Consider the following 26,016-nt stretch of genomic DNA (forward strand, 5'->3'; position numbering starts at 1 on the left):
ACCAGCTATCGTATGCCGGCCGTGAAAGCCTTCGACAATACATCCACCATTGCAGCCTTACCACTTCTCAACATTTTCACAGAATGTATGACCTTTTGGTCACTTCTTTTCTTGGACAATAACATTTAGAGCATTCAATTTCAGTCTCCACTAAAATATTCCTTTTAGCATTCCCTTACTTCATTTTCTTCCCAAATAATTTCAACATTTTCATTTTAAATCCCATTCACTCTGCTGGAGGGTTCTTGTTTAACCCTCTTCACCCACTTCCAAAACAACTTTTTTGTTTCCATCAAAATTGTCTGTATTTTGCAACTATAAGTCATTCTCTTCTATGCATTTTTTTCTCATTCACAGACTCTTAGGTAATCATTTTGCTTCTTCACTCTCTTCTTATATCTATTCATTCATTGTATTAGGAGATTAATCTTCTAAAACTTCTTTACAGAGAATTCATACTCGTTTTGGAGTCATTCTACTTTCACTCTCCTTTCTTTCACTTCTTTACATTTATTTCATGTCTGTCTTTTCTCATGATCCATCCTGGACAAAACTAAAAATGGTTATTCCACTTTCAGAACCCTTGATTCCTTAATTTAATTCTTTGAATCTTCATAAATAATCAGGTTTTAGATTTATATTAATTCCTTAGCCATGTGTTTCTATGAATAAGTTCATGATTAAACCACATATTCAAAACAGACAGATTAGGGTCTTCCATTATGAGCATTAAGTGGAATGTAACAGGCAACTATCACCAACCTCCTACTTTCATATGAGCTCATAACCTGGATGACAGCATTCTGACATGCCTTTTAGCCCTTTTAGTTATGATAAAACCTGCTCCATCCCTTCCCTGTATATATTCATCGACACCACTCTGCAAGATTATACCATCTTCATTCAAATCCATTACATCTTTCCACTTTTACTTTCACTTTTTCTCATTGATTAATTCTTGCTCTTTACCATTTCTTCCTCTTACATTTCAAATCACAATTTTCCATATGCTGTAGTCATCACTAAATGAGCCTATAAATGTTGATCTCCATTGCCCATTATGACTTTAATCAATTAAGATTTCCCATAAGACTTTTAGGAAGTTAGAAAAAATATGGGCTAGGTTACTAGCCTTAGTTGTACGCATGTCACATCTAATTATAACACTAGTACCTGTGAGTTTTGGCACATTTGGCCAATATGCCAGAAGTATAACCAAGGTCTAGTTTTACTCAGCCATGTTTGCACGATTATCTGGAATTTAGAGACTACCTTGCCAGCCAATAAGCTGTTACCCATATCCCCCCAACTAGGAAGTATATGCAGTGTACTGACACACCCTCATGAGATATATGCATCTCAGCGTAAATCTCTTGATTCTTTTTAAAGATAATTTGATGACTTGATAGGCATTTAATATAACAGATGTGAATTTTGACTGTTACACATCAAGGCGATTGCTTTAAATTTAAATTTAAATTGCTTTAAAGATCCATGGATAATTATATGTAATTTGATTACTGCGATTTTTAAGTCTAAAAACTCTAGAGAATACAAAATATTACATAGCCAGGGTACTGATTTGAACTGGGAGTTTGGACAATTATGTATTGATGTGGGGTATTAACTTTTGTGGCTCCCCATTTTGTTTTTCAACTAATATAGCAGAAATATAGAAATCTGATAGAATCAATAGGTATTTGCTTGGCACTGAAAAAGATAATGAGCTGAACGCTGGGCAGAGTTTTCTGGAGATGGAATTGGAAACTGGAAAGCTACCACTGAACAGGCTTGCTCCTAAGCAGGCCCATGCCACACCTCAGAACCAGGCTTCAGGAAGAAGATACAGTAAAGAGCATAACTCGCATATAGAAGGAAACAGTCCTTCAGGTGCTGCAACTCAAGCTGTGAAGGGCTTTCAGAATTAACATCAGAACCTTGAACAAGCTTTAATTAGCTGAAAAACAAATGAGGAAGCCACCAAAGTTAAATAAAACAGTAGTTTTATTTCTATGGCATTTTTTAGATTTTCTGAGAAGCATGACTTAAGCATTACTGTTTCGATTCACTGTTTTTAACTGATTGTGTCGCTCTCCTGTTTTTCATTTGCATTACGTGGGTTTTATTTGCAATTTTCACCTGTAAACTATAGAGGGACAAATGAATATCTGAAATCAATCAATCCAAAGACACATTTCCAGGAATTCCTAGAGAACCAGAAACTCAGTTGAGAAGGCCACTCTGGTCCTGAGAAAATCCACAAACAAGTGACAAGGACAGTTGCCCATTTCTTTGGTAATTCTGTAGAAAGTGGTAATCAGAATAATGCTGGCATGATCCTAAAAGTAGTATAAAGCCATCAGGATTGAGAGCCATTGGTAGACCAGTCTCCATGAATTTTCTTAATTTCTTTCATTAATACTTTTCTGAAAATAAATTCCATTGTTGGGGAAAAGTATTTCATTTTTTCTGCACTGCGTATCCCACCACTGAATGACTGGGTACTAGTCCTATTTAGAAGGGAAGGAGGGGATGAGAGAAAGAGAAAGAAGGAGGCCTCCTTATGCATTGCCTCTGAAGATGCGTTTTTACATCTCTGCAATGCCCCCTTTCACTCACTTTTTTCCCTAAACTGTCCAGAGTGAGATGTTATAAAACATTATCTTGTAAGGAGGCATCACCTGCTCTTTGGATCCAAATAATTTGCAAAGATCAAAGTATTTGAGTAGTTAGCATATCATAGCAGGTACTTTAGTGTCAGAAATAGTTGGCTATATAGCATTGGGGCATATTTTGGGGGTTGCTAATCTAAGATACACTGGTCATGTAAAATAGGCTGCAAGATTTGAATGCTTTCCATAATCTAGTTTGACATTTATAATCTAGTTAGTAGCAAATTACTTGACATGTTTCTAGAAATTTCTTTTGCTTGCATAATTGTTCTGTCCATTAATAATTTAACATTTCAGATAATTTTCTTTGGTGTTCTTTATTGACAAACATATTTGTTTAGTCTTGTTCATTAATTTACCTTTTAATTTTTTTAATTGCTGATTTTGAGATCTAGCAACAATTTTTCTTTTCAAAATCTTTGCAAAATTACCCTGGGATATTAGCAATTACTATATTAATAATCAGTAAACAAGATGAAAATTATTAAAAAATATATTTTTAAAAAGTGGTAGAAAATGCATATCAGTCAAATGGTCTTTGAAGCTTATTTTGTAGTTATCTCTTTTATGTGCAGTAGGGCGGGAAGCCTCTGGTCCTCCAGATGTTATCAAATGCCAACTTTCATCAATCCCAACTAATATAATAATTCACCATGAATGCTGGCAGTTCTTGTTCAAAAGCACCTGGAGGGTCACAGTTTCTCAATTCCTGATGCACAATACTTTAAAATTAATGTGGCCACCAAAAAATCACAGGAATGCATAGCAAGTGGTTTAAATACTAGAATGAACCCTTCTATCTAGTAGCAGCAGTGCTTGTCAGAAGAAGATACTTTGATTTATTTTTTACTTCACGCTTCAAATGCTAATTCCAGTTCAAACTATTGAATTTTTATTCTTATTCATCCTTACGTTGAAATATTATAAATAAGATTTAAAAAGTAAAGGGCAAGTAATTTCCTCTTTGTGTGGAACGTGCTTATTCCGGTTTCAGTGATAATTTTTACTTTTCATAAAATGTGCAGTATTCCTTCAAAACTAATGTTTGAAGATCGTGGCTGAGGTTCAACAAAACCATATACATACATGTAATAGTCCTAATTGTTAAGCTTTAGGCATACAGGTAATCTTTGTTTAGCAACAGCCTCATACAATGACCATTTGTAGCTACGACGGTGATGAAAAAAATAACCTTGTGACCAATCATTCATTCATTCATTCATTTATGACCTGTAAAGCCAAGGAAAGCTGAAGTAAGATCATAAGCACAGTGGCAGTTTCACTTAGCGACCACTTCACAACCAAGTTGCCAGTCCCAATTGTGGTCACTAAACAAGGACTACCTGTACTATTAATTCAGGCAAACTGCATTTTGGGCTTGGAAAATTATATATTCCTTTCTGTCTGTACCTGCATTTAAGTGAATGCAGGGTGCTAACGTTATTAACTTTGCTTTCATTCCAGATGGGAATGGCCAGTAACCCAGGTCCCTTTGGGCAACCATTTAGTCAACCTGGAGGGCAGCAGATGGGAGCAACAGGAGTCAACCCACCGCTAGCAAATAAACAAGGCATGGCAAATAACTTGTCTCCCTTTCCTTCAGATATCAAGAGTGTTTCAGTTACCAGTGTGCCAAATATGGTGAGTTGCTTGTAGCTCACTTGGATGTTCTCTACAATACTGATGTGTCTTTTGTCAATACTACTGGTGCAAGATGATAAAAAGCCCTTCAAAAAGCATAATTGTATTCAGTGAGAATCATAGGAAGGGATATGCAGAAAACTGCATCCTAAATAACTTGGAACTGTAGTAATAAGCTCTGGAGAGGACTTTCTTGTGCAGCATTTTAGTAGGTTTTTCAGGAGATGTTTGGATAAGTTGTGCCTCTGGGATATATTTGTTAGCAACCTTTGTGAAGTTAAGGGAGCTAATAAGGAAATTTATTTTTTCTATGGGAGATTTATTTGATTACTGTTTGTCAAGTCATTTGCAGTGCTAGTTAGAAGACCAGAAAGATTGCTCAAACTGTGCAGAGGGAGTCACACAGAAAACCAGCAAACACTGAAGAAGCCTTTAGATGGAGGTAGATTAGTTTAGAATGTATGTCATTCTCATGTAACCATGCAATATGTACCCCTGCAGTTGCAGAGTTGAATGGAGTTTCCATTCAGTATGTGAAGGTACATGTGTGTGTGTAATCTGAAGTATTTTAATGTATTTTTAATTATCTTTCATTATGGAAAAGCAGAGTTGTGCCTTCTAAAAGATTTTGACCATAGCTCTATTTTTTTTTTGAGTTCTGAGTCTTTTTATTCCTAAACAATGTACTGTATGTGTTATTACATAAGCTACAAAATTATGCTAAAGTTTACCTTAGCATTAAAAGTAAAATGGCTATACTATGTTTGGTTTGCCTGTGGGCTTCTTAGAGGCAGTTTATCATGCCAAAGAGGTTTGAGATGGTAGTCAAATTATCACTATTTATTAAGTTTATGTGCTGTTCTGTGTGTATAATGTTTCATGCCATGCATTTTTTGTTTTAGTCTCAGATGCAAACCCAGGTACAGCAAGTGGGAATTGTGTCAACTCAGGCAATGGCAACAGGGCCAACAGCTGACCCTGAGAAACGCAAACTGATTCAGCAACAGCTAGTTCTACTACTTCATGCTCATAAGTGTCAGAGGCGAGAGCAAGCAAATGGAGAGGTGCGGGCATGTGCTCTTCCCCACTGCCGAACCATGAAAAATGTCCTCAATCACATGACACACTGTCAAGCGGGAAAGGCCTGTCAAGGTAAGAGCCAGGAGCTTATCTCAACAAGCCTGCCCTGTGTTGCTCCCTAGCTTTGGTACAACCTAGTGCCTTCCTATTGATTTATACAACAACTAGGAGAGTTGGGGTGGAAATTGACCAAAAAGCCAGCCTGATGCTCTGAGATGTTGGATTGCAATGCCTGTGATTTTCAGCCTCCACAGCCATTGGTAATTGAGATCTCTGGAGACTGATATAAGCCATTCGTTCACATGACATGGTGTTATTGAATCCCTTGAAATCGAAAGGGTTATTTATTTTTCCTTGCTTTCGTGAGATAGAATCTTTTGGAAAGAAGTGAGTTTTCCTATATGTCTGCAGCTTTCACCTTCATGAGGTTCACATAAGTTTTCACTAGTTAAATGTATTCACAAAAGAATAGGTAATAGGGCTTTTGCTGCCTTGGAAGAGGCATGTGGGGTTGCAAGAAGCTGCTTCCAATCACTTTTAGTTGGGCTACTTTTGACTAAATAGTGCTCTCTCATTAAGAGTTTTAAAGTTTACTGTAGTATTCTGCTGACATTTCTGCTTACTCTGTACATTTGGAACCTAAAGCAAGATAGTTTTGACTGGTGAGGCTAATCTTTTTTTTCATTCTGATTTCAAAAATGTCTTCAAACCTGTCTTTACCTGGCAAGAGCCAGTAAGCAACCTTAAAGAGTTGCATTTCTTGTAAATTACGGTAACATGCTTGAGCTAGGAGGATTTTGAGCCATAGGTCTTTTTTAGAAAAGTAAATAAGTTTGTATTAATGGTATTTCAATACAGTCATTCAGGTTACCTTTCCATGTTTAGTAGGTGATATCCTCAGTATATGATCAATACAGAGAATTTTCTGTTGCTGTATAGCAAACGGAAGGGATTAGTGGATTCTCCCTATTCATAGATCCAAGTTTTGCAAATGCTGCTATATGATTTGGAATTAAGGTTATTCAAGACCATAGAGGTTTAGTTTATGGTTTCTCTTCTCTAGTGGCACATTGTGCATCATCACGTCAGATCATATCCCACTGGAAGAACTGTACACGGCATGACTGCCCAGTGTGTCTCCCATTGAAAAATGCTAGTGATAAGAGAAGCCAGCAACGTAAGTAATCTGTTTGGTTGAAGAATTTTTTATAGGGGTGGAGAGAAATGCAGATTAAATGCATTTTCTCCATTTCCTGGTTTGCTTTTGAACTTGTTCCTTTAAAATGGTATTATCAAATTAAGAATATATAAAGCCACAATATTATTAAGAAGTTTTAGTCTTAGATACTTTGATTACTTACCTGCATTTAACCAGAAGGCCTTCCAGGGTAGATGGAGATAGCCTTGAAGAAAATATGTGGCAACCATTCCAAAAACATCAGCTTAGCCCAGAAAGAAAGGAAAGGGTGAGAAAGAAACTTAAGATTGGCCCACCTGGACTCTCTTGGGTATAAGAGGGAGGGAAAGAGAAACTTTGTCAGGCTTTCAAGATTCTGTTATTATAGCCTATAGCAATAAAGTTGAGTTCCAGTATTTCTTGTGGCTCTGTTTCCTGATCTGGTCTACCTCAGAGAGTTCACAGTAGGTTCCAGGTTAGTAAAATCGCAAGAACCCTGCTGTCAGATATAAAAAGTAATGAGCTGAAGAGATTTTTAAAAAATTTAATCAGATTTCAAAACTTTCTTTTAAATGTTTCATTAAACCATCAAGCACATATCAGAGATATAATCTATATTCTGTTCTACTTGCTAATATGGAGATGTGAGATAAATTAACAGACCTGGTAACCAATCTTTCTAAGGGGGAAAGATAAAGAAGGTCAGTTACTAGAGAATATGAGGTGATAGAGTAGATCTCGGCAGGCAGGGTAGAGAAGTAAAAAATGAGCAGAATGCATTTCTGCAGTCCTAAGGATTTGAGGAATAAATTGCTGGTCCTGAAGTATACTTTCTACTGACTAAATCCTAATCAAGGCAGCAGGCATTAAATAATCCTTGTTTGGAAATAATTGAATGAATATTGAGTAAAATAGGAAGCTGTGCACTATGCAGATCATACAGCAAAGCAACTTAAGGTGTAGTGGCCTAAATGAATTATTGTTATGAGAATAGCTGCTGCTTTGAACATCTAAGATGTTAGTCAGTATTAAGTTAATCAGTATTAATATTCTTACGCTGTGTGTGTGTGCATGTGCGCGCGCATGTTCATTCCCCTTAAGGACTGTTGTCTAATCACAGCTTTTGAATAATTGCTATTCTCAGCTTGCTACTGGAATTCTCCTGTTTCAATAAAATCAGAATTACTTTATAGTAGTTGGATGTGATTTAACAAAGCAGGGAGATGTTCCTTCTGCTGATTTGCTTTTATCAGTACACACACCCAATATTAAATAAGCAGTAGGCATGCTGTCTTTAGTGTCACCATCAGAGTCTACCACTTCACAGTTACATGAAATCATTTCCACCGAACCCCCACAAACGGAAAAAGAAAAAAAATCAGAAATAGGCCTAGATAATCTTATAATGGAAACTAATACATACAGTGTATTACTGTAGACTCAAGTATTTAGTCAGCCACCAATTGTGCAAGTTCTCCCACTTAAAAAGATGAGAGAGGCCTGTAATTTTCATCATAGGTATACCTCAACTATGAGAGACACAATGGGGGGGAAAATCCAGAAAATCACATTGTCTGATTTTTAAAGAATTTATTTGCAAATCATGGTGGAAAATAAGTATTTGGTCACCTACAAACAAGCAAGATGTCTGGCTCTCACAGACCTGTAACTACTTCTTTAAGAGCCTCCTCTGTCCTCCACTCGTTACCTGTAGTAATGGCACCTGTTTGACCTTGTTATCAGTATAAAAGACACCTGTCCACAACCTCAAACAGTCATATTCCAAACTCCACTATGGCCAAGACCAAAGAGCTGTCGAAGGACACCAGAAACAAAATTGTAGACCTGCACCAGGCTGGGAAGACTGTATCTGCAATAGGCAAGCAGCTTGGTGTGAAGAAATCAACTGTGGGAGCAATAATTAGACAATGGAAGACATACAAGACCATTGATAATCTCCCTCGATCTGGGGCGCCACGCAAGATCTCACCCCTTGGGGTCAAAATGATCACAAGAACGGTGAGCAAAAATCCCAGAACCACACGGGGGGACCTAGTGAATGACCTGCAGAGAGCTGGGACCAAAGTAACAAAGACTACCATCAGTAACACGCTACGCCGCCAGGGACTCAAATCCTGCAGTGCCAGACGTGTCCCCCTGCTTAAGCCAGTACATGTCCGGGCCCGTCTGAAGTTTGCTAGAGAGCATTTGGATGTTCCAGAAGAGGATTGGGGGAATGTCATATGGTCAGATGAAACTAAAGTAGAACGTTTTGGTCTAAACTCAACTCATCGTGTTTGGAGGAGAGAGAATGCTGAGTTGCATCCAAAGAACACCATACCTACTGTGAAGTATGGGGGTGGAAACATCATGCTTCAGGGCTGTTTTTCTGCAAAGGGACCAGGACGACTGATCCGTGTAAAGGAAAGAATGAATGGGGCCATGTATCGTGAGATTTTGAGTGAACACCTCCTTCCATCAGCAAGGGCATTGAAGATGAAACGTGGCTGGGTCTTTCAGCATGACAATGATCCCAAACACACCGCCCGGGCAACGAAGGAGTGGCTTCGTAAGAAGCATTTCAAGGTCCTGGAGTGGCCTAGCCAGTCTCCAGATCTCAACCCCATGGAAAACCTTTCGAGGGAGTTGAAAGTCCGTGTTGCCCGGTGACAGCCCCAAAACATCACTGCTCTAGAGGAGATCTGCATGGAGGAATGGGCCAAAATACCAGCAACAGTGTGTGAAAACCTTGTGAAGACTTACAGGAAATGTTTGACCTCTGTCATTGCCAACAAAGGATATATAACAAAGTATTGAGATGAACTTTTGATATTGACCAAATACTTATTTTCCACCATGATTTGCAAATAAATTCTTTAAAAATCAGACAATGTGATTTTCTGGATTTTTTTTCCCATTTTGTCCCTCATAGTTGAGGTATACCTATGATGAAAATTACAGGCCTCTCTCATCTTTTTAAGTGGGAGAACTTGCACAATTGGTGGCTGACTAAATACTTTTTTGCCCCACTGTAATTGTAAGAGATAATTAGTGAAAAAATTGCTGAGATTGCTTTTTCAGTGAACTCATTTCTGTATGGTTGAGAACTTCATATACTTCACTAACATAGTTCAGTCATTTATCAGGAAACAATTCAGCAGCATAAGTATTGCAAGGCAATTGTTGGATAAATTGTATGCTGAAAACTACACAAGTATTCTAGAGGAGGAAATATTTTGATCTTGAGGTGAAGCAGTGCCTATAATGATTCCTTTGTATGTGCTTATACATCAACAGAAGGGAGTGTCTTCCTTACTGAAATGCCTGATTCATCAAGAAATGCATGTACTACTGAGTATTTACAAACTGTAACCCTAACGTGAATTTACCGACAGGTTGAATGATCCCTTTAAAAATGCCTGAGATATCTTGGAAGTGAACCACTAAGACTAAGAGCAATAACTGAGCAAGAATTAAAACTTGAGAGAATGTGTGGTATAAATTTCAAGGTATCAGAGTAGAACTGGGGAGACTCGAGTTTGGATCTCCATTCAGCCCCAAAGCTCATGTTCAGTCCATCATAGCTCTCTTAATTTAACTTATCTCATGGGAGAACACAGATTAAGAAATGTGTTTGAGTCGTGAGCAAGTCTTTCAATTTTTCACAATTTGTGCATTAGCATGTGATGTATGTATTGCATTATTCTGAAGAAATTCAGTACTTTTTTTTTCCCCTAGCTCTCCTTGGCTCACCAGCTGGTGGGATTCAGAATTCTGTGGCATCTGGAACAGGACAGCCCATAACTCCTTCCCTAACTAATCCCAACCCTATTGATCCCAGTTCCATGCAACGAGCCTATGCTGCTCTTGGCCTACCCTATGGCAATCAACCACAGGCACCGTTGCAGCCACAGGTACCAGGCCAGCAGCCTACACCACCTCAAACCCACCAGCAAATGAGGACCATCAGTGCACTGGGTAAGCATGGAAGTTGCTTCTAGCAGTAGAGAGAAAATGAGAATGGTTTTCAGTTGATGTTAGCAGCAGTCAGGAAGTTGGGGATGAGTAGAGGGCAAAGAATCAATCCATGACAAGTGCAAGGCTGGCCTTGGCTGGAAACTGGGATACGTTCTTTTCCTTTACTCGAAAGGAGTTTTCTCCATGCTTAAGAGTTTTTAGAACCTTGAGGGAGGTAAAGAATGGAATCATTCAGTTCTCAAGGGTCCTCCCAGAACATTCAATCTGTGCGATTCAGAGAAGAAATGGAATCTGTTCTCTGGAAGGGCGGTATGCATCCCTGGTACACAAAGTTTGGATGATTGAGGATAGAGGACAAGTTAGCACCTTGGTGGAAAACATAAGTTAATCTTCACTGGTTGCATTGCATGTCCTGTTGCTTATATCTCTTTTATCACTTCATTTGCATCTCATTTTAATCACTTACTTAAATGTGTTTTACTTTGTTATTTGAGAATAATTGCTTCTGAAGAATCTTCTTACTACTTTGTATCCTCAGGCCCATAAAGGATACAATTTCATTGATAGTTTCAATAAACATTTAAGCAAAAATAATTAAAATGTTATATAGTTAGAGACAGTAATTTTTTTTAAAAAAAGTACTTTTGATTTTTCCTACAGTGCATCCATAAATTATGTTAATATAAATATAAGAACTGTCTAAAAATGTCCCATGACTAATGTGGTATAATCTTGTTCCAAAGGAGCTAATCAGATGAATCTAGCTGCAGGAGGAATAACTGATCAACAGACTACCATGATCTCAGAAACAGCTCTTCCGACTTCACTTGGGACAGCAAAGTAAGAAAGGCTGGTTGAGCATTTACATCTGACTATTACTTCTAGTGTTAGAAATTACAGGTTTTTGATAACATTACTTTCCATGGACATTTCATGTCTCCCTTTCCAAGGGATTCCAGAGTTGGTAGGGAGGGTTCAGTGGCAAAATTACAATAAAATTTCATTGCCTGTGCTTGCTGTTGTAATCAATTGTTTGGTAATTTCTTAACTTTTGTCATCAGTAGGGATACTTAAAAACAGAAATAAATTTCAGAACAGTAAAGATCTACAAAAGGTTCCATAACTACCTTTTCTTTAGCCCCTTAATGAGTGATGGCACAAATTCTGGCAGTGTTGGAAATCTCAGTGGCTCTATGCCAACAGCTGCACCACCTTCAAGTACCGGGGTGAGGAAGACCTGGCATGAGCATGTCACCCAGGATCTGCGCAATCACTTAGTACACAAACTGTAAGTATTAACCAGGTGTAGGCATAGCTTACTGTGGGATCAGACTAGTCTGTTAATTATGTTGTGTTACAGTGCCATTCCTTAGATTTGGGACCTGGGAGATAATATGAAAAGCTGGTTAATTTCAGTAAACATTGATTTGTTCCTTACTATATGAGAAGATATTTCATGAGAAAGACTACTTCACGCATTTATTCCACTTCCCAATTTCATCTTTTGTCCCAGTGCCACCCCCAGGCCTGACAAAGTTTCAATTATGTCATTCTGAAGAAAGAGTAGTTCCCATTGAATTTCTTAAGAGCTGGAATTTTTAAATGTGTGTCCACTACATGGTGTTTCCTTGCAATGTTTCTAAAGGGAATTAAATCTTTTCTTTTTGCAGCGTACAAGCCATTTTTCCAACTCCTGATCCAGCAGCATTGAAAGATCGTCGGATGGAGAATCTGGTGGCTTATGCTAGGAAAGTTGAAGGGGATATGTATGAATCAGCGAACAGTAGGGTACGTTACTGATCTGAAAAAAAGATTTGGATATGTCAAGCGCTAATGCCACTCTTTTGAAAAAATTCTTTGTTCTGGTACATTTCTCCAGGATCATGCTTCCACTGCAGGGCTCTTCTATGTAGCATAACGATCTAACAGATTGCCAGAATTATGTATCAGCTCCAATCTTCAGTGTTGTGACTGCTTAGAAAGTTTCTTTTCCACAGGAAGGAAGATCTGCAGGTTAAAGGCAAGCACCTGAATCAATAGGAACATCTTTTTCTAAAGTGAAGAAGTCTGGAATGTTACAGCATTTTCATATTACTGCAGGAGTCTAAAGCTACATACAGTTTCTGTTAGCCCTTGGACAGGAGGTTACAAGGAAATCCCGGGAACCGTAGGCTCCCCTGGGAAGCTGAAAAGGGCAGCAGCAGACCACTTCCATACTGCTGCCAGGAAAAGGAGCCAAGCTCAGTTCCAAGGAAGCTTTACCTTATATATCGATGCTGTTCATGAACTGTCCTCCCCAGCCGCATTAGTGAAAGCCTTGTATCAAAGACACGTAAAGCCCTTTTACTCTGCACTGCTGCGACCCTGTCAGGAGTACTATATACACTTCTGGGCACCACATTTCCAGAAGGATACTGACTGGTTAAATCAGGTTCAGAGGAGGACGACAGGGGCTTGAGGACATACCATATGAGAATAGGCTGAAAGAACTGGGTGGTTCCACCTGAAGAAAAGAAGATTGAGGCGAAGCATGGTATTAGTGTTTAGGCACATAAAAGACTACCATTTAATCTTCAGTTTATACTACTGTTCAATTAAATTGCATCCACAGTATTGCTCTCATTATCCTGTTTGAATTTTGCAGCAGCTCAGCCAAGTTTCCTTTCCTCTAGAGCGTAGGTGGATGGATAAGATTTAACTGTCCAGATGTTCAATTTAAATTCCTATCATCCTTCACCTTAGACCAGACTGGCTACAGCTGATCATGTCCAGCATCATCTAGAGGATGATGTGTTGCCTTTCTTTGATCTAGAGACTGTGTTGTGCCAAAGTTCAGAAAGAATCTTTTCAACATAGGTGCTCAGCTTCATGAGGTGACTGCTTCAAATGGCCACCGTTTGTGTACAAAAATGGATTCAAATTAATAATATCTTCAAACTGTGCTCTCTATAATGCATTCAAAGATCTGATCCTAGCATTCTCTTTTTTCAGGATGAATATTACCATTTATTGGCAGAGAAAATATATAAGATACAAAAAGAGCTAGAAGAGAAGCGGAGGTCTCGTTTGCATAAGCAAGGGATCTTGGGTAATCAGCCAGCCTTACAGGCCCCTGGGACTCAACCTCCTGGCATTCCGCCAGTGGCAGCAACTGTGGGACAAGCGCAACCTGTGAGACCTCCCAGTAAGTGGTTCACTAAAGATATAGAACAAGAAAAACCTTGCTTGTTCTTATTTTTATGTTGATGACACATCCTTCTGCCCTTCAAAAATCCCATCAGAGCATCTTACAATTTTTAAAAAATGAAAAAAAAATTAAAATCACATGAAAGCAGGATCAAATTTGAATTAGCCTATTATATCTACAACCATTTTCTGAAATTTTGAAGAGATGACATTTACTGGACCTCTCCCTCAGAAAGGAAGTTCGGGTTTTTTGTGGCTCTCTAGTACACCCAAATGAATTTTCTTAAGCAGACAAATATGACCTTTTCCCACCATAAAGATAAAGATGAACCAGATCACCCCTTCCCAGCACTTCCTCCCCAAATGGATTGCTTGATTTTATTATGCATCACTCTATTACTGCCTTTAGGTATCATTGTAGGGAGTACATGAGCTCATCTGAGGTGGGGCTCCAGAAGTATAGACAAAGTACTATCAAGAACCAAGTTCTCACATGTCTTGCAGCTTCTGTTAGATGTTTGTTTAATAATCTAAGAGACAAGATTTACCTCCATGGCACCTGCAGGTTTATGCTCCTAAAGTATAACAGCGCCACCCCTGGGAACCTCTCCAGTTGGTAAAAGTAAAACTGCTACTTATTCCATACTTTCTTGTGGGAGATTGACAGGAGAATCCATCTTTTAAGATGATGACACCATCTGCAATTTTTAATGTTCTGATTTTATGAATAATTAACCTTTTTTAAAACACATGTTGTCTCAAAGAATTCTAACTTAATTCAGAATTCAGTCAGTTAAACATGCATTCATTCTCTTACAGATGGGCCTATATCCATGCCAAGTGTGCCTCTGGGCCGTATGCAGGCCTCTCAAGGTATTTAGCATCCGTTGCTTCCTCTTTTTCTCAGCATCTCTGCTGTGAATTTTGTTTTTGGCCAGGGTAGCTTACCTGGCCTCTCCAATGCCATCTTTTCCATTAGCATTCTATCCCAAGTCAAATTGCTCAGTAATCTCTCAATAAAACCTTGATTCTCTAGACCTCCAAATTTTACTTGGGACTTCATTGTCCATTGTGTCTGAAGCAATTTACATTGTTTGCAAAATGGCATAATTGATGTTTTATGTTATTTGAATCAATTTATGCCATTCACATAATCACACAAATGACATAAATTATGTCAGTTATTTAAATTCAGAGTTAACAGACATCCCTTCCTCCCAAAGTGTCTATTAAATTGAGGTTTACTGTAATCATCTTTCCTTGCAGAAACTTCAGAAGTTCTGCTGATGAAAAGATAGTATCTATGTTCTGTAAAGTCTGATAAAAAGCAAAGGCTTGGAATCATGGGAACTCTTCTTAATGAGTCTTAGTAGATTCCAGCATCTTTACAAGATCAAGAAATATGATAAGCTTTGCAAAAATCAGCTTTAAACTGTTAGACCTGTGCAAGGAGGCAGAATACCTATTAACTTCAAAAAAAAAAAAAAAAAAAGGAAAGGAAAGAGGTGATGCAGTTGGCCGTGCATTGTTATGTGAAGCTTCAGGTGGATGCTTAGCTTGAATCTTCATCAAAGCAAAGCATCTTCTTGAAGGTTTGCGCAGTCTTATAAACTGGTGCCATGCCTTCAGCAACGTCTAATACAGAGCTGTCTGAGAATCTAGTTTTTCATTTCTCTTCAGTATGATCTACAGATGTTAGCTATTCTGTAGAATCCCTGTGCTGTCTTATCACCAAGAACTGGACATGAATATTTCCAAAGAAGAGGCATAAGAGGAATAGCTGAAGGTCCAAAAGCAGTCCTGTGCATGAAAAATATGAAATCATAAAATCCTTGGAATTTTTCACATAACTGTGGCTCATTTCTGATTACCACTTAGAACTGAATGTAGATATTGCTCTTTATTTCAGGAAGTACCTTTACAGGTTTCTCAGTGTCAGCAGTATTGCAGGCAGAATACAGTAGTTTTATTGAACTTCATCTCTCTGTACTAAGTAAAAACTCTTCTTTCATATGTGGGATTACACAGACATCATATTCAAAATAGGAAGGAAGGGGAAGTAGTTTAAAACTCTTGTGGCGGGCCTCTTCTTCTGAAGGTTCCCCAGGAAAAGAAAACTGCAATATTTATAGTAAAATAAATCAAGATACTCAGGGGCCAACCCCACTGACCCAAGGTAACAGTTATTTTCAAAGGCCCTGCAAAAGATTTCTTTTCTGAACCTCTTGGCATCCCCTCGTCTGTCTAGCTGAGGAATTGCAACTGGACGGTCCTTCTGGACTCATGGTTCCTGTTGGAAAAACAGGCAGCCCTGGCTTGGAGGGCTTTGCCCAGTTTCGGCTCATGTGCCAATTGCGGCCTTACCCAGAACGGGGAATACTGAAGAGGGTCCCTGCTTTCCTCCAGGTCGCACCGTTAGTCAACCGTGAGGGCAACCAGGGTGGTTTCACTCCCATATCTAGACCAGAATCCTGACTGCTAAAGATCCAGCTGAATCCTGGCTATGACAGTTGGATTTCATTGGGCTTCCTTCCTTGTTCATCAGAAGCATTCTTTGTTCTTTCTTCCTGCTCGTTTACTGAACTGCATGGGCCAGGTTTTCCTGCCCCTGTTTGAGGTCTGTACCAAGCAGGGCTTGGATGTTGTGTGCCTAATGAGCTGTTCTGGGGGTACATTTTGCAGGAGTGAATCAGTTTAACTCCATGTCCATAGGGAATGCCCAAATGCCTCCAGCATCAGTCGGGCCTCGTGCTGCTTCTCCACTGAACCATCCCATTCAGATGAACTCCATGGCTTCTGTTTCGACGGTTTGTATTGTATTATTTTCCTTCTCATTGTTCAGTTTTTAGAATGCTTTCAGACAGTCAGTTCAGCTGAGGGCAGCTTTGCATCCTTTCCAGTATTGCCACATTTGAATGTTTAGTTAATGCATTTATTGCGATATTTACTGATTTTCTGTATCACAGCCTCTGATATTATTTAATGACCAGTCTAAAGTAGTGACCCCACCTGTCTCTCTAAGTTACACAAGAGGACATATGGGAAATATAGAGCATAAGCCATTTAAAGGAGTATTGTGTTTGGTTCACTGCAAAGCCTTCCTTCCTTTTGTAGTTAATAAACCCTAACCCTCCTGAAACCTGTGGTCCAGAACCCTAATGGAGATAGGCTGTTTTGTTTACTAGATGGCTCTGTCTCCTTCCCGAATGCCTCAGTCCCAAAACGTGATGGGAGGTCATTCTGGCAACCTCTTGGGTCCGCCCGCTGCCCAAACCCAGTTCCTGTCCCAGAATCAGTTTCCTGCCTCTAGCGGAGTTCTGAATGTCAACAGCGCAGCCCTAGGGCAGCCAGCAGCACAGGCTGGAGTAGCGCAGGTACGTTTTGCAGTAAGCTAAAATTTATTTGACATTTCTGGCACGTGGTTTCAATACCTTTTGGGTAGTTACTTGCAAAATGTGGAGTCTTTTACTAAATCCTAGTTGTGGGGAATGCATAACATAACGGCTATTGTTTGCAGAAGAATAAAACGTGTTGTGATTTGTGTGTGTGTGTGTGCGCACGCATGCAAGCATTTGGTGAATTTTTATATATCATGTTAAGTATAGGTTTTTCTAACAGGGTCAGCTTCCTGGCAGTGCTGTTCCTAATTCAGTAACCATACTGGGATCACAAAATAGTCAGCTCTCGTGTCCTCCGGTGAGCCAGTCACCCCTTCATCAGGCTGCACCTCCTTTATCCACTATGGCTGGAGTGCCACCTCTTCCACACCAAACCCCTCCAGGACTTACTCCACCACAGCCAGTTGTGCCTGCCCAGCCATCCACCCCTGCCTCCTCTTCAGGGCAAGCCCCCACCCCAGCAGCCGGCTCAGTTCCCAACGCCATGCAGATGCAAAGCACCCCTTCGGGCCAAATGGCAGCACCGGCTCAGGTCACCCCACAGCCTCAGACCCCAGTGCATCCTCCATCTGTGCCAACCCCACAACCCCTGCAGCCGCAGCCACCGCCAATGGCAACCCAGGCTCCCGGCACTCCGGTAAGTGTTTCATCTTTCCCCTGTCTGCTCTTTCTGTGGCCTTGCTGGGACTGGAAGTTCCTTGGAAACCAAACAGCAAGTGAAACAACAGTATCCAAACTCATGATCTAGGGCAAAGGCAGGCCATTTTAAAAACTTAGAAAAGTAGAAAGTTCTTCCCTCATCCCAGAGTGGCATCAAAAGGGTAACAGAATGTCACTCTTTTACAGGCAGCCTTTAGTTGCTGCCTGCCATCCTGGATTGTTTGCTTTGGTCCCAAGCCATAAAGAGCTTAATAGTGAAGCAGTTTAGTTGAACTTTGGTCACAGCAGATGTTTTAGCACTGACAGATGGTTCCAGCTAGCCCCTTCACAGCTGCATTTTGCATTATCTACAATTTCTGGACTCTCGTTAAGGGCAGCTCTAAACTGGAAGTTTACAAGATATAGATCATTCTGTGTGTTGTTTTTCAAGGGCTTTATATTAGCTTTGCTTGTGGCATGCACAGACAATTGGTCCTCTGCAGTTGCCTCTCATGTACAACACACTGAGCAGTCCTCCCTTTAAATTCTGCCACAATCCTTCAAATATACCATTAGGCAGCTTACAGTAAAAAAGTTAGTGGGCAGATGATTCTCTGACTTACCTTGACTTCCTATCGAGGATTCTAAGATGGGTAGACAAAGCAGATTCACTATACAGAGATGTCCACGGATAGCCAACTTAGTTTAATGTTGCAGGTTCAGTGCCAATCTATAAAGGCAACTTTTTGTGCTTAGCGCTTTTTCTTTCTTTCTTGCCAGCTATCCCAAGCAGCAGCGAGTACTGACAACAGGATACCTACTCCCGGCTCTGTTGCCAGTGCTGATGTCAGTGCCCAGCAGCTTGGTCAGGAACCACAAATGCAAGAAAATAAGCCAGAAGTCACGATGGAAAAAGCTGACTCAGAATATGGCGAGGCTCAGCTGGAGCCAAAACCTGAGGTAACTGAGGGCCAAATCATTATTAGTGAGTCAACAAAAAGCATGACCTTCTCTTGCTTACCTGAAAAAAAACAGGTACTCATCGAGATAAATACTCTATTTTCCCTTTGCTTTTTAGTTGGAGGAGGACATACCAGGACCTGCACGAACCAAAGAAGAAACTAATGGGGTAGATAGCAAACAAGAGTCCATGGAGGTAGAAGGGAAAAAATCTGAGCTAAAAGAAGAGGAGGATGGGAGCAGCAATGGCACTACATCACAGTCTACATCACCATCTCAGTCACGGAAAAAAAGTAAGCCTGCATCTCTGTAACTCTTGAATACCTTCTGAGGCTTGGCAACAAAGCAGTCAAGCCTCTTGTGCAGTCAGGCCTAAGCTTCACTTGCATTATCACTCTGTTCTCAGTAAGAGTCAGCCAGCCAGGTACCCTGGAGAATGAGAAACAGGGCTAAAAGATAACTGTTTCTTATGGCTTGTCCTTAGTCTCTGGGGGAAAGCGGTATATTTTCCATGAGTATGGTCAATTTTTATTAGCTTTAGCTATCGGTCACCAATCCTTTCTCCAACAATATTTGTTTTATCCTTTCTTAAAGTTGCCTGAGCAAGGTCAGGGATCATTGCATCTTTTGTAATTAAGTTTCTTCAACAAAGTATAAATTTGCGAAGATTAAAAAACTTCGTGAAAAATATAAAAATGACTTGTGGTTGATTGCATTAATTGTAAGGTAAACTGCCTTGAATTGTGTAGAATTGTTGTGATGCATAGATGGGTGGATAATAAAAGGATTTTTTTCAACAGTTTTTAAACCTGAAGAGTTGCGCCAGGCCCTCATGCCTACCTTGGAAGCTTTGTATCGCCAGGATCCAGAGTCTTTACCTTTCAGGCAACCTGTGGATCCTCAGCTTCTAGGTATTCCGGTAAGTGAGCAAATATAAGGAAATTCGCTAATTTCTGCTAGCCATGCATAGTTCTATATGTGTTAATTAGAGGGACCATCTGAGTAAAGAACAGGTCCCTTTTTCCAGTTGTAATGGACTGCAGGAAATACCAGACTTTGTTACTTTGAAAAGCTTCCAGAATATATTTCTGGGGCTTCAAACTGCCAAATAAAAATATGGGTATTTAGTGCTGGAGAGCTATGATGAGTATTCGTGGTAGTAGACACAAAGAGACCCTGATTGTTTGATCCAGTTTGATTTCCAGAAGACCAAGAATGCAGTGAAAGTGCTGTGCCCTGACTCCTGCCTCATTTTACTTTGGGAATATTACCAGCCTCTCTTTTCCTGTCAGTGAAAAGCAGAGGAGACCCACACCCTAATGTCTGTTATAAGCCCAATAGCTGTTTTGAGGCCTTGAAAGTGGGGCGGTTAATGTCATACAGAACTGTACAATCCTTCATGCTTTCTGAGCTTGGTTGTTTGCTTCCAGACATTTCATTACTCAGCTAGGTAACATCAGCAGCAGACAACCAAGCTCAGAGCGCCAAGGACTCCACAGTTCAACCCTGAGCTACATACATTCTCTTCTATTGGTACAGTACTGTTCCTTTGCTTCCTAACGAGGAGTGAGCTGAAGCAGCAAATGAATCCTTGGTGGTAGTCCTAACAATAAGTGGGGGACATTAGTAAGAATTATTTACTGCTTTCCATTGTTGCATCCGGAATATGCAGCTGCTTTTATTTTTTATGTATTTATTTGATCCAGCTATGTTTTATTATTATTTCATGAATGTTTCTTTTTCAGAATGTTGTTTTCATTGGGCACTGCCTTGTGTCATTCTGGAGAGGGCAGCTATATTTGTTGTTTAGTCGTTAAGTCGTGTCCGACTCTTCGTGACCCCATGAACCATATTGCGCCAGGCCTTCCGGTCCTTCACTGCCTCCCTGAGTTTGCTCAGTTTCATGCTCATTGCTTCAGTGATGCTATCTAACCATCTCATCCTCTGCCGTCCTCTTCTCCTTTTGCCTTCAATCTTTCCCAGCATCAGGGTCTTCTCCAAAGAGATCTCTCTTCGCATTAGGTGACCAAAGTATCTGAGCTTGAGCTTCATTATCAATCCTTCCAATGAGCAATCAGGGTTGATTTCCTTTAAGATTGACTGGTTTGACCTCCTAGCAGTCCAGGGGACTCTCAAGAGTCTTCTCCAGCACCACAGTTCAAAGGCATCAATTCTTCAGCGCTCCGCCTTCTTTATGGTCCAGCTCTCACAGCCATACATTACTATTGGAAAAACCATAGCTTTGACTATGCGGATCTTCGTCGGCAAGGTGACGTCTCTGCTTTTTAATATGCTATCTAGGCTTGCCATGGCTTTCCTCCCAAGGAGCAAGCGTCTTTTAATTTCATGGCTGCAGTCTCCGTCTGCGGTGATCTTGGAGCCCAAATAAATGAAGTCTGTTACTGCTTCCATTTCTACTCCTTCTATTTGCCAGGAATTGATGGGTCCAGATGCCATGATCTTAGTTTTTTTAATGTTGAGTTTCAAGCCAGCTTTCGCACTCTCCTCTTTCACCCTCATCAAGAGGCTCTTTAGTTCTTCTTCACTTTCTGCCATTAGGGTGGTATCGTCTGCATATCTGAGGTTGTTGATGATTCTCCCTGCAATCTTAATTCCGGCTTGTGATTCTTCCAGCCTGGCATTTCTCATGATGTACTCTGCATATAGGTTAAATAAGCAGGGTGACAGTATACAGCCTTGTTGTACACCTTTCCCTATTTTGAACCAATCGGTTGTTCCATGACTGGTTCTAACTGTTGCTTCTTGGCCCGCATACAGATTTCTCAGGAGACAGGTAAGGTGGTCTGGTACTCCCATCTCTTTAAGAATTTGCCACAGTTTGTTGTGATCCACACAATCAAAGGCTTTTGCATAGTCAATGAAGCAGAAGTAGATATTTTTCTGGAACTCTCGTGCTTTCTCCATGATCCAGCGAATGTTGGCGATTTGATCTCTAGTTCCTCTGCCTCTTCAAAACCCAGCTTGTACATCCGGTAGTTCTCAGTTCATGTACTGCTGAAGCCTAACTTGTAGGATTTTGAGCATAACCTTGCTAGCATGTGAAATGAGTGCAATTGTGCGATAGTTTGAGCATTCTTTGGCACTGCCCTTCTTTGGAATTGGAAAATAAACTGACCTTTTCCAATCCCGTGGCCACTGTTGCGTTTTCCAAACTTGCTGGCATATTGAGTGCAGCACTTTAACACCATTGTCTTTTAGTATTTTAAATAACTCAGCTGGAATACTGTCATCTCCACTAGCTTTGTTGTTAGCAATGCTTCCTAAGGCCCACTTGACTTCACTCTCTAGGATGTCTGGCTCAAGGTCAGTGATCACACCAGCGTGGACATCAGGGACATTAAGATCTTTCTTGTATAGTTCTTCTGTGTACTCTTGCCACCTCTTCTTAATCTCTTCTGTTTCTGTTAGGTCCCTGCCTTTTTTGTCCTTTATCATGCCCATCTTTGCACTAAACGTTCCTTTCATATCTCCAATTTTCTTGAAGAGATCTCTAGTCTTCCCCATTCTATTGTTTTCCTCGATTTCTTTGCATTGTTCATTTAAGAAGGCCTTCTTATCTCTCCTTGCTATTCTCTGGAAATCTGCATTCAGTTGCTTATATCTTTCCCTTTCACCCTTGGTTTTCGCATTCCTTCTTTCCACAGCTATTTGTAAAGCCTCATCAGACAGCCATTTTGCTTTCTTGCATTTCTTTTTCTTTGGGATGGTTTTAGTTGCTGCCTCCTGTACAATGTCCTCAGCTGAACGTCCTTTCGGCTTTGGCCCAGCCGCTTCACTCTTTCTGGAGCTACTTGGAAATGCCCTCCGCTCTTCCCCAGTAGCATATTGGACACCTTCCGACCTGAGGGGCTCATCTTCTGGCGTCATATCTTTTAGCCTTTTAACATTGTCCGTGGGGTTTTCTTGGCAAGGATACTGGAGTGGGTTGCCATTCCCTTCTCCAGTGGACCACATTTTGTCAGAACTCTCTGTCATGACCTGTCCGTCTTGGGTAGCCCTGCACGGTATAGCTCATGGCTTCACTGAGTTACGCAAGCCCCTTCGCCACGACAAGGCAGTGATCCATGAAGGGGGGCAGCTATATAAATTGACTAAATAAATGAATAAAAACCCCATCCCTCCCATTCCTGGCTTTAACCACTTAGGAGTTACTTTTTTATTGGGTATCAACAAGCCAACCTGGAAGGTAGTCAGCATAGCAGTTGGGGTTGCAGGATTTTAAAGAATTAATCATTCTCATTTCTTTGAGTTGTGTGGCTACAAGGGCCATCTACCAGAGGGCATGAGATCTTTATTCAAAAGCAAGACGGCTAAGTCCAAATCCAACTGGGAATGTATTTTAGAACTATGTCAGTCAATCTGTTTACATAGTAGACTTTGGGATTAGTTTAACCAACCAGCTTATTATAATAGATCTTCAGTGTCAGAGTAGATTTACATACATTCAAACAGTAAATGTGCATGCACAGAATACGTGCAAATTTAGACATGTTCATCTGTGCATACTCACAGGTATATACTTTTTGCCAGAGCTGAAGACAGCAAAGTAGTTGTCTCTTAAGTAGAAATTCTGACAGGTGAATTCAAGGAATTGAATTAATTTTGCAATTGCTGGTTGTACAAAATATAAGGGGTGTACCATAGCTGGTGGCCAGTGGGGTAAAGCTGTCATCATGTATCCTTACATATGCTGCTTCTTTTTCCACAATCAGTTTGAACTGTAGATCAGAGTTCATTGTTTTGCCTTTTCTGGAAAAAGCAAGAAAGGATAGTGTTACACAGATCTTTAAAAAAAACCTTCAATTTTCTCTTTTTCCTGGATTCTGGTCCCCCCGAAGTCCCAGTGAGGTTCATTCTGCTCAAACAAACTTATTTATGAGTTCCAGGATTTCTATCTCTCTGGTGGCTTTTCTTGTGTCAATACAGCAAATCTATCCCGTGTCCCTGTCAAAAACATTTAAGGTTCTCTCCCCCTGCCCCTCAAAATTTGGTCAACTCTGCTAGTTCCATAACTTATAGGATTTCTCTTTGATGATTATCTAAACATAACTCCTAAGCATAAATAAGTAACTCCTAAGTGGTTAAAGCCAGGAATGGGAGGGATGGGGTTTTTATTCATTTATTTAGTCAATTTATATAGCTGCCCTCTCCAGAATGACACAAGGCAGTGCACAATCCATTTATTTTATGGATATATTCTTTAGGTGCTTTGTTGCCACCTTAATGGAGGTATCCTCCAAAAGGATGTATCTAGTGTGTGACAGAAGATGAGGAAAGGGAGGGTTTCCCTTATTGAGTGGGGAAGTGGGGTTTTCTTCCAGGCTCAGGAATTGGCCTGGGAACTGAGAGAAGCCCCTCCTCTCCTTGGTATCATTCTTGAATCAAGAGGAGAATCTTCCAGAGGGAAACTTTGGAAGCTTGATAAAGGAAATGACCAGTAAATTAATTGCTTCCTTTTACAAACGTATACCACTGTCTGGCCAGATTGGCCTAGAATTCTGACTGTTAAATTGCAGTTTTCCTAAGTTAAGAGATTAGATAGCCCACATGGCTGGTTCCAGGAGTTCTACCAGCAGCTGTCCTGTTTCCAACTTTGCCTGTTTTGAGCTGAAGAAAGGGGTGCATGCCCAGTTCTACCACCATCAAAAAAGGAAAGGAAGTTTGCACACAAGAGCAGCATTTCTACTCTTTTCTCTTCCCTCTCCTATAATGGAGCCTCTTTTGCTCCAGGACCTGCCATGCATTTTTACCTAGCTAGTATTTTATACATCATTGACAAAAGCTGGAAGTCATTGGAAAAGGGACACTTGTCTTCAGACTCTGCCCATAAACTCTTATAGTCAGTTAAAAAATTTCAACTGCCAAGCTAACCTAATGTTTCTTTTTTCTTTTCTTTGTTTCTTTTTTACATTCAAAGGATTATTTTGACATTGTGAAGAACCCCATGGATCTTTCCACAATTAAACGCAAGTTGGATACAGGGCAATACCAAGAGCCGTGGCAGTATGTGGATGATGTCTGGCTAATGTTCAATAATGCCTGGCTTTACAACCGCAAAACATCAAGAGTCTATAAATTTTGCACTAAGCTTGCAGAGGTCTTTGAACAAGAAATTGACCCTGTTATGCAGTCCTTAGGATACTGTTGTGGCCGCAAGGTGTGTTTGGTTTCACTGTACCTATGAAAATAAGTTTATAAATGAAAAGGATTTTTCTCATTTTGCCCAGAGTCTTGTTTTAACCTGTAAGGTTCTGAGCAGGAGTAATATGTAATGTAAATAAAGGAATTTATCAAAACTCTTGTAATGAATAGATGAATTTATGAGAATTATGTATTAGTTTTACAGAAATCTTACAATTATAAAATCAGTTTAATAATGAGCTTCTCTTCCACTTTTGAGAGGGAAATATAAACTGCTGTATTTCCTTCAGCTGGTTTTGATATGCCCATCATTTCTGGACTATATGAGCCCCAGCTGAGCAAGTGAGGCCTTTTTGATGTTTTTTCCAAAAGAGGCTCTAAATTACTTTACACTGAGTGTAAAATAATTTACATACTATGTGTAAATTAACTGTAGAATGAATAGTGTAGTTGCTGTACGTATGAGTGAAAAAGTTTTAGGTAATGCTAAAGTGTTTTAATGCCATAAAAATCAGTATTCCAAGCATTTTATATGAAATTATATATTTAATTTAGAATGTTGTGCTTCTATCCATTTATTTTATGTATTTTAAAACTGAATATCCCAGCTATTAGGAGGGGATTAAAAATAGCATCCAACTCCTTATTCATGTAATATTCTTACAATACAGATTGATTAATAAAAGTAACATTAGTAAGACAGCAGCTAATTTTTGCATTCTTATTAGATGACATTGTACTTAGGTTCTTTAATGACTTTAGGGAACTGCAGACTTGTTTCTTAAGTCCTGAGATGTTTATTATACAAGTAGAACCTGCAAGAACGGAGTGTCCTCCATGGGCCTTCTTCCAGTTCCTCTGTAAGGAAAGGAGAAGGTATCTTGGGTGTCCTATGAGATATTAAAGCAAACATTAAACTAATCATTTGTACTGCATGAAAGTATTATTGCTTGTGCATATGTGTAGTTCTTTCATGTAGCAAACTGTTCTCTTTGCCATTCTTTTTCTTTTGTAGTACGAGTTTTCTCCTCAGACTTTGTGCTGCTATGGCAAGCAGCTGTGCACTATCCCCCGAGATGCTGCCTACTACAGCTACCAGAACAGGTGAGTCTTGGTGTCCTCC

The 26,016-nt window shown here is 39.9% G+C and overlaps 1 protein-coding gene across 4 annotated transcripts in view; it reads left to right on the plus strand.

Moving 5' to 3' along the window:
- CREBBP (CREB binding lysine acetyltransferase) overlaps nt 1-26,016 on the plus strand; it is a 51,817-nt gene that overhangs the window by 9,929 nt on the left and 15,872 nt on the right. For 3 of the 4 annotated variants that reach the window (XM_088147776.1, XM_088147778.1, XM_088147780.1), the window contains 17 exons: nt 4,137-4,313; nt 5,216-5,465; nt 6,457-6,570; nt 10,309-10,548; nt 11,292-11,388; nt 11,687-11,836; nt 12,219-12,336; nt 13,540-13,732; nt 14,554-14,607; nt 16,417-16,541; nt 16,920-17,108; nt 17,353-17,769; nt 18,552-18,731; nt 18,850-19,024; nt 19,532-19,650; nt 24,670-24,909; nt 25,909-25,997. In XM_088147776.1, the coding sequence (XP_088003902.1) occupies nt 4,137-4,313; nt 5,216-5,465; nt 6,457-6,570; nt 10,309-10,548; nt 11,292-11,388; nt 11,687-11,836; nt 12,219-12,336; nt 13,540-13,732; nt 14,554-14,607; nt 16,417-16,541; nt 16,920-17,108; nt 17,353-17,769; nt 18,552-18,731; nt 18,850-19,024; nt 19,532-19,650; nt 24,670-24,909; nt 25,909-25,997 (2,927 nt within the window). The remainder of the gene's footprint in view (nt 1-4,136; nt 4,314-5,215; nt 5,466-6,456; nt 6,571-10,308; nt 10,549-11,291; nt 11,389-11,686; nt 11,837-12,218; nt 12,337-13,539; nt 13,733-14,553; nt 14,608-16,416; nt 16,542-16,919; nt 17,109-17,352; nt 17,770-18,551; nt 18,732-18,849; nt 19,025-19,531; nt 19,651-24,669; nt 24,910-25,908; nt 25,998-26,016) is intronic. The other variant, XM_088147777.1, reaches the window with a different exon arrangement.

Source organism: Python bivittatus, unplaced genomic scaffold (assembly GCF_059951505.1).
Source record: "Python bivittatus isolate LINGU-HERP-01145 unplaced genomic scaffold, Pbiv_v1 ctg000560_np1212, whole genome shotgun sequence".
Taxonomy (NCBI): Eukaryota; Metazoa; Chordata; class Lepidosauria; order Squamata; family Pythonidae; genus Python; species Python bivittatus.